This window comes from Mustela putorius, unplaced genomic scaffold (assembly GCF_011764305.1).
Source record: "Mustela putorius furo isolate JIRA1106 unplaced genomic scaffold, ASM1176430v1.1 tig00001118_pilon_pilon_pilon, whole genome shotgun sequence".
Classification (NCBI taxonomy): Eukaryota; Metazoa; Chordata; class Mammalia; order Carnivora; family Mustelidae; genus Mustela; species Mustela putorius.
The window spans coordinates 2,436,317-2,445,585 of record NW_025421577.1 but is presented as its reverse complement, the minus strand read 5'-3'; the positions used below and the strand labels follow the sequence as shown (position 1 = coordinate 2,445,585).

At 36.8% G+C, this 9,269-nt stretch overlaps 1 protein-coding gene and 1 pseudogene across 1 annotated transcript; one reads left to right on the top strand and one right to left on the bottom strand.

The window, feature by feature from the left end:
* Window positions 1–322: 322 nt before the first annotated feature.
* Window positions 323–3,585, bottom strand: LOC123393983 (putative protein TPRXL; the record flags this gene model as incomplete). Its single annotated transcript, XM_045087342.1, is given in 4 exon segments — window positions 323–377; window positions 2,835–3,380; window positions 3,426–3,525; window positions 3,528–3,585. Coding segments are annotated over 4 exon segments (759 nt in total), but the record flags the coding sequence as incomplete, so codon positions are not given.
* The window catches only part of LOC123393982, an 84,788-nt pseudogene continuing 79,102 nt past the window's right edge, over window positions 3,584–9,269 (top strand).

Below are 9,269 nucleotides of genomic sequence, written 5' to 3'. Positions count from 1 at the left end.
AATAACCACTTTCCAAAGGCCCCACCTTAAGATATCATCACACTGGGGATTAGGTTTCAACCTGTGAACTTTCGGGAAAATGCAAACATTTAATCTCTAGCAACAATACAGAAAAAAAAATGTCTCTGTGTATTTCAAAGACTGTCTCCTACAGTTGTGGTCCAGGGATAGTATTGCTCAATAGGACATTCTATGATGACTAGCCTGTTCTGTAATCTCTACTGTCCAATATACAGCATCTAGCCTCATATTACTCTTCGGCCCTTGAAATGTGACCAGTTTAAATGATGAACTAAATTTTTTAATTTTAATTAATCTAAATTTAAATAGCCAGATGTGTCTCATGGCTATCATGTGGAATATCACAGGTGTAGATGCTATAATGGGGAAATTGGAAATATATTTTTAAAGTTTTGTTTTATTTATAGGTTACAAAAAAGACTGCACAACATAGTAAACAATTTTGCGTGCCACATAAATAATAATAAAGGAAAAACTGCCTACAGTTTCGAAATATATAAGAAACAACCTCTCTTAAAATCTAAGTAGATTTTCTCCCAGATTTTAATGCATACGTATAAAAACTCAATGTACTTTGGTTTTTTGAATAGTGTTGTCATAATGTGTAAAAACTAGAGAGTTTTGAAAAATGGGTGCTTATCATGGTCAATGTTTTTTGAGATCATAGTGTCCCTCTGAAAATGGAGGCAAATTTCTTTTGTATTTCAAGAAAAGGTATTACTCAATTTCAGAAAAATTCAAATTGACATATATTCCACAAAATATCAGTACTCATCACAATTGTCAAAGATTGTCAAAGTCAATAGGAGCTGGCTCAGATTAGAATGAAATGTGAAAGACTAGATTGGGTTCTGGGACAGAAAAAAGGAAAGTACATTATGAGGGAAAAATAGTGAAATTTGAATAATATTTTTTAGCTTAGTTCATAATGTTGTGAATGATAATTGTTGCTTTGTTATATACATTGCTAACTTGAAGGGAATCCTGGGGAAGGGAATATGTGAGCTCCATGAACACTTCACACCTCCTTCATAAATCTAACTTACTTCAAAATTTAAAAAGGTATTGCCAAAATACATAGCTTTAAACACAGGCTTTCAATAAATTTTCTTGAACTGAATCAAACTTCACTCAGCATGACATACCTGTATCCCTACTGTATTCCTCCTGCCCATTTTCTGTTTAGCTTAAGGATAATGAGAACATACCACACAACTTGTACGTCTGCAGAAAAGTTGCTTAATCTCTCTGAGGTTTTGTTCCTTCACTTAAAAAGTCAAATAAATACACGTTTCCTGCCTAACTCATAGGGGATGGTTGCCAGATTCAGAGGTTTAAGAAAGTGAACTCCTAATGCTTTTGTTTCTGTACTGAGTCTGAAACTCTAAACTTAACTGATTTTTTTCTATAAATATTTAAAGAGTTTCTAGTATAGCTTATAAAACCATAGCTTTCAAAGTGTGCAAATTATAAGAAGACAACAAAGCTAACAGATAATCAAATCCTTTAGGATTTCATGGTAGGAGAATCTTATTCCAGATTTTAGGTATTAAAAAATTTCTCAAATGTGAATGTGAATATGAAATTTAAAGAATTAACAGATGCTATCAGATGAAAAAAATGTTCCCAAGTAAAAGGTACAAAGATCCAAACACTTATCGGTTAGCCTCTTTAGGAATGAAGTTTTACAAGACTAAACAGTAGTAAAGTGAGCAACAGGAACTTTAACTTGCTATTGTTTAACTTAAGATAGAAATTTTATCAGTAAGTCAGTTAAGTACTATGTTAAATGTTTGTTATTTTATCTTTAAGGTTTTGGGGAGGCAATACAGATTTTAAGTACCTTTTTTCAGAGCTTGTTGTTATAATTACATTTTGAAAAAATCATTCTGTTGAGATGTGGAAAAGAGATTGGTGAATGTGTGTGATTTATCCAGGAAGACTAACAAGCTTTGGAAAAATTATAATTATAGGGAGCCGGGAAGAGAAGAATTCACAGGTTTAAGGAAAAATAATCGGTCTGCCTTATGAACCAGGTAGATTCTAAGAATGAGAATAGATGATGGATGGAATAAGGACAAACTATAATCCTTCTGACTTGAATGAATAATGGAAAAGTCATCAAAGAATTTAAATTGGTGATATAAAAATTGGATTTGTCAGCATCCAGTAGCTGTAAACTTTAAAAAAAATGAAGATGTCCACTGTTCAGTTACTCATACAAGATCATATATAACAGGGATGAAGTTGTTTATGAGGAAGTCAATTTAGAAGTTGTCAGTCTATTTTCAATTGCAAGGAAAGAAAAACAAAAGATTACTAGTGGAAATATACACCATGGGAAGAGATAAATCCTGGAGGATGGAACCAAACAGAGTCCACGGAGGAGTGTCAAGTAGGAGTACAAGGGAAGTGAAAGACACAAACATGGGGAGGTTTTACAAGGAAATTTGTTAATAATGCCAAATATTTGTTATTTTTATTCATTGGAATTTATTATTTTTATTCATTGGGATTTATTATTTTCATTTATTATTAGCCATGTGCTCATTTTCCTTGATAATGAACATATTTCCTTCTAAAAATTAGATTATCCTCTTCAAGCATTTATGAATGCAGGCCGCATTCTTGTAGCTCCTTAAAAACATTCTAAGGCTGTAGACAAGTACTAGGTTGCGCTCACATTGAAATGTGATTTTTTTTTTTCTTTATATTTACCTAAACATTTTTTCTAAAGATGTATATATCCTAGTTTAAAGTTATGATGGTGGTGGTGATGGTGATGAAGACGATGGGATGATGATGATGGTGACGACGGTGGGGATGACGATGATGGTGAGGACGGTGGGGATGACGATGATGGTGAGGACGGTGGGGATGACGATGGTGACGACGGTGGGGATGACGATGGTGACGACGGTGGGGATGAAGATGATGGTGAGGACGGTGTGGATGACGATGATGGTGACGATGGTGACGACGGTGGGGATGACGATGATGGTGAGGACGGTGGGGATGACGATGATGGTGAGGACGGTGGGGATGACGATGATGGTGACGACGGTGGGGATGACGATGGTGACGACGGTGGGGATGAAGATGATGGTGAGGACGGTGTGGATGACGATGATGGTGAGGACGGTGTGGATGACGATGATGGTGACGATGGTGATGACGGTGGGGATGACGATGATGGTGACGACGGTGGGGATGACGATGGTGACGACGGTGGGGATGACGATGGTGACGATGGTGGGGATGACGATGGTGACGACGGTGGGGATGAAGATGATGGTGAGGACGGTGTGGATGACGATGATGGTGACGATGGTGACGACGGTGGGGATGGCGATGATGGTGACGACGGTGGGGATCACGATGATGGTGACGACGGTGGGGATGACGATGGTGATGACGGTGGGGATGACGATGATGGTGACGACGGTGGGGATGACGATGATGGTGAGGACGGTGGGGATGACGATGATGGTGAGGACGGTGGGGGATGACGATGATGGTGAGGACGGTGGGGATGACGATGGTGACGACGGTGGGGATGACGATGGTGACGACGGTGGGGGATGAAGATGATGGTGAGGACGGTGTGGATGACGATGATGGTGACGATGGTGACGACGGTGGGGATGACGATGATGGTGAGGACGGTGGGGATGACGATGATGGTGAGGACGGTGGGGATGACGATGATGGTGAGGACGGTGGGGATGACGATGGTGACGACGGTGGGGATGACGATGGTGACGACGGTGGGGATGAAGATGATGGTGAGGACGGTGTGGATGACGATGATGGTGAGGACGGTGTGGATGACGATGATGGTGACGATGGTGATGACGGTGGGGATGACGATGATGGTGACGACGGTGGGGATGACGATGGTGACGACGGTGGGGATGACGATGGTGACGATGGTGGGGATGACGATGGTGACGACGGTGGGGATGAAGATGATGGTGAGGACGGTGTGGATGACGATGATGGTGACGATGGTGACGACGGTGGGGATGGCGATGATGGTGACGACGGTGGGGATCACGATGATGGTGACGACGGTGGGGATGACGATGGTGATGACGGTGGGGATGACGATGATGGTGACGACGGTGGGGATGACGATGATGGTGACGACGGTGGGGATGATGATGGTGTCGACGGTGGGGATGATGATGATTGTGATAGTGATGGGACAATGATGATGATGGTGGTGGTGGTAAAAATAACAAACATTTGTGTTTTACCACAGAGGAAAAAAAAAAAAAACTCCAAGTATCCAAAGTAAGTGGGATATAGACTAGGGGAATTTTTTAGAATTTCTTTTAGAGCCACTTTTGAATTTGAAGGAATTAATAAATATTCATTGATGACTATTGCTTTTTATTTATTTATTTTCTTCTCTTAACCTTTTTACTCTATGCAAGTGCCACATTGGACTTTTTGGAAGTCCTCAGTTGCGCTGCTGCCTTCTATCTCCAGATCTTCTTATAGTCTGCTTATTCTACCTGGGGCACAATCATTATCCCATGCCCAAATTACTGTCTTTCTTCCTATCCCTCGATTCTTTATTTTTCCTGTTCCTCAGTAATGAATTCAATACCTGTGTCATATGCTCCAACAGGACATTTTAATCTTCCCATTTATAATGCATCAAAATTTCCTCTCTGTTCCCCAACGGGACTGCAAATTCCCTGATGATAAGAGTCTTCTGGACTTCACCAATTACCTACCCAATTCTTGCTACTTAGTTCTGAGATCATGGTATATTTATTTTATTTTAATTTTTATTTATTTATTTGTTTATTTGTCAGAGAGAGAGAGAGAGAGAGACCGAGCACAAGCAGAGGGAATGACAGGCAGAAGGAGAAGCAGGCTCCCTGCTGAGCAAGGAGCCCAGTGTAAGACATGATCCTGGGATCCTGGGAGCATGACCTGAGCCAAAGGAAGATGCTTAACTGACTGAGCTACTCAGGTATCCCTATTTTTTTTTTTTAAGATTTATTTACTTATTTTAGAAAGAGAGAGCATGCACCAAGTGGGGAGGGGTAGAGAAGAGAATCTTCAAGCTGACTCCACACTGAGCACAGAACTGGACCCTGGGCTCCATCTCACGACCCATGAGGTCATGATCTGAGCTGAAACAAAGAGTCAGACACTTAACTGACTGAACCACCCAGGCACCCCTATTATTCTATATTTATTGAGTGACTGTTAAAAATTTTCAAATCTACTCTTAATGACCACACTGAAAAAATAAACTAAAACTTTAAAAAAAGTAAAAAAAAAAAAACCAAAAAACATAAAAATAAAAAATAAAATGTTAATCTGTGTTTCTTGTAATTTGTTAGGCCCTGAATTTTAGAGTTGATTTTCAAATTTTATCGCTCATACATTGAATATGGGTTTTCGCCTTGATTTTAATATACATTAAAATATTAATATTTTAATATTAATACTATTATTAATAATATTATATTATTATATTATTTCTTGTGTCATTTTTATTTCCTTCCTTATTGTGCATACCTCAAATAAAAAGCCTCCAAAAATACTTCAGTTTCATTTAGAAGAACTTGTATGGACTCTGGATTTGTATATGGCTCTACTTTTTAAAATTTATTTATTTATTTATTTGAGAGAGAGTGAGCAGGGGAGGGGCAGAGGGGAAAGGAGAGAAACAGATTTCCTGCTGAGCAGGGAGCTGACATGGGGCCAGGGCTTAATTCCAAAACCCTGAAATCACAATATGAGCCAAAATCAAGAGTCGGAGGCTTAACTGAACAGCCACACAGGTGTTCCTTCATATTGCTTTTCTTATGGGTTGTCCTGAGTCATTCATTTTAAAACTATAATCACATGTTACAGTAAATTTTTTTCAAGTGTTTTAGAATGAATTCAAAAGCAGATGTTTGTTGTGGTTCATAGAAAGTGTCTAAAACAATGTAAAATCCCTAGAACTCAATAAAAATTCTCTTAAGGAGACAGAAAACATTACACAATATCATAGTGGATTGGAAACTCAGTGTGTGCCACCTTGGCAAAACAGTCTTTGCTTCTAAATGGGGCAAAACAATATTACCTACTCAATAGGAGATAAAAAAGGAGTGATAAATCATATGAAAAGTTATAAGAAGCTTACATGCAGAAAAATTGTGTTTAAATGATAAAGGACCAGATTGTTTTCAGCTTAGAAATTTTGCCAATGAAGAAAATGAAGACAAGGGAGATTGAATCATTTGTTCTAAACCACAAAGCTATTTATTTAATGGCACAGATTGGAACAGAATATCATTTTCTTTAATCCAGAATTATAATTACTTATTTATTAAAATGCATTTCACTTTTGTTATTATGCTTCCAAATTATGATTATATTGGTGACAGCCATTCATCTTTGCTAAATAAATATATTTAGCTTAATCTGAATATTTACAGGTGCAAAAGTATTAGGATATTCTCATTAGTAAGAGATTTAAATGTAATTTGTGTCTAATGAGTAAGAAAACTAAAGGAAACCAAGTAGACTTTAGTGATAATAATCAATATATGTAACTCTAGAGTACATTACACTGAACTCTGCAGTGTATTATAGTGCACAATTCTACAATACACTGAGTAGATGAGGCATGAACATATGCTTACATGTACCTCGTATTTCAGAGTCAACGCTTAATTGTTCCTTCTATAAAATAGGGGCATTGGACTATATGTTTTTAAGATTTCCTCCGATTTTTAAAACTCTCCAAGAGTTACTGCTGAGATTAATATTGATTTTATGACAAAGCAAAGAATGTTAAGTGTTAAATGATGGCACTGTGTGTCTTTACAGTAGAATTGTTCCATTTATGAACATGGTTTAATTCTATGATGAAATTCTCATTTATTTATTTCAGTAGAAATTTATAATTTTATTTAAAAAGTTTGTGTATTTTTATTTAATTACCTGGCATTTTCAGTTATTTCTCCCTAGCATATAAAAACTATTCTTATTGTCATAAAGTATACATAAAAATTGACCATTTAAACAATTTTTAAGTGTCCAAGTTTAGTGGCACTGAATACATTCACACTATTGCACGACCATCATAAGAACTTTCCATCATCTCAAACTAAACTCTACTTTTTAGAGTTAGCTTGCCTGGTTGACTTTTTTCTTTTTCTTTTGGCTACTGTAAAGGATAGCTATTAATTTTGTGATTACTTTGTATTTGGAAAACTATTAAGTGTCTATTATTTATTCTAATAATTTACCTCTGTAATCTTTTGGATATGCTATATAGAAATTCATGTTGTCTTAAAACACTGATTTTTCTTAATACTTTCATGTAATAATCTTTCATATTTTATATTACTTTATTTCTATATTAAAAAATTTGGGTATTTTTCTCACTTCTTTCTTAAATTTTTATCAATCCCCTCCCTCGTGCCAACACACCCCACCCCCTCCCCGGGTGTAATTAGCTAACTCAGTTGTTGAGATTTTTAAGTCCCGGATTTTATGTTTCTCAAATTTACCTATTCTTTTGTTTATAGTTTGGTTCTTCCATCATGACTTCTCTTCTTCATATGTTGCTAATAGTCCTAAGCAATTTTGACATCACAATAAAATTGTTCTATTTTAGTTCTCCTGGGGGTTAATCTTCATATATGTTGTGCTTGAGTTCTTTTCTTCATGGTAGAGTGTTTAGCCATGGGCATTATTTAATTTTTTTGCTGCCAGCTCATCTTCAGTTTCTTCTTCCTGTCCTGGAGTTATCTCATAAACTATAGCATTAACTGTTCCTAGAGAGTAATTTCACATTTTTTTCCAGCAGGTGCTTGGTGGCTTTCACCAAAAAGTGATCTGTTAGGTCTTTTTATATTATTTAGGGGCTTATAGATATCTAAACAAAGGGAATGTGACAGTTTGGGGTTCAGGTCTTGCACCAGGCAGAGGTTATATCTTTCCTATACCCTGATTTCAAGTTAAAGCCAAACTTTCTACTCTTATCTTGACCTCAGGTGGGTTCCTTTTGATTCCCTGCCCTAGAGAGAGAAGTCTTCTAGGCTTTCTATGTTGTGCAGATGTCTCAATTCTAAAGTCCAATTTTGCCTGGGTCCAGGGAAAAGCTCTTATATCACTTACCACAGGATAACCCAGACATCCAGTCATCATGTCCTGTTTCTGGACCTACTTCTCTCAGACTGCAAATCTACCCTGGGTTTTGAGATTTAACAAATTCTCTTTTCTTTTCAAAAATGTTTTTTCTGCTATATTAAAAAAAATATTCCTTTTGTATTTAACCCAGGATTTCTGTGGGTAGAAGAAAGACTATTAGGTTGTTACATTTTTTTTATATTGTTAGTTCATAAAAAATTGAATAGTAAATATTCTATGGCAGTTTGGGTTGAAATAGGAAGATGTGATTTTATGGCAACATGGGAATCCAAACTAGGTGGTTTTGGAAAGTTAGAAACATTAATTTGATAATTACTGTGTGGTTTTCTGCCATAATGGAATTAAAAAACAAACAAAGAAACAAACAAACAAAAAACAGGGACACCTGGATGGCTCAGTGGGTTAAGCCTCTGCCTTCAGCTCAGGTCATGATCCCAGGGTCTTGGGATTGAGTCCCACATCATGCTCCTTGCTCAGAAGGGAACCTGCTTCTCTCTCTGACTGCTATTCCCTCTGTTGGTGCTTTCTCTATCTATCTGACAAATAAATAAAATCTTAAAAATAAAAAAACAAATCAGAAGTCAATCAAAGTAAGACAACATGGAGATTACCTATACTCAAAAATACTCTCTTATTTTGAAGACCCTATCTCAGCCAAGGTCTCACAAGATTCCTATTTCTGTCTCTTCTCTTTTAAGGGGAATATTTTCCTATATTAGTCACACATGGAATTTTAACTATACAACCAAAGTCCAAATATGCCTGCACTTTCAGCAATCTTCACATTTTATCAGCTACCTTGGCAGAACTGTTTTACAAGAGATAAGGTTGTAAACTCCTTTGCTTTTCCTAGTTTGAACCATATAAATATATTATTTCCCTTAAGATTTCTTGTAATTTTATGAGGAGATACTACATCAAGAATACAAAATACAATTTTTCAAGCATTCTTCTAATTAAGTTCTGAAAACAGTTCTTAAGAATCCTGAATCTTCAAGTTTGACCACATTTTTAATATAAAAGTGGATGCTGGAAGAGATTGAGAGATCAAGTCTCACCACTTCATTTTAGAGTGA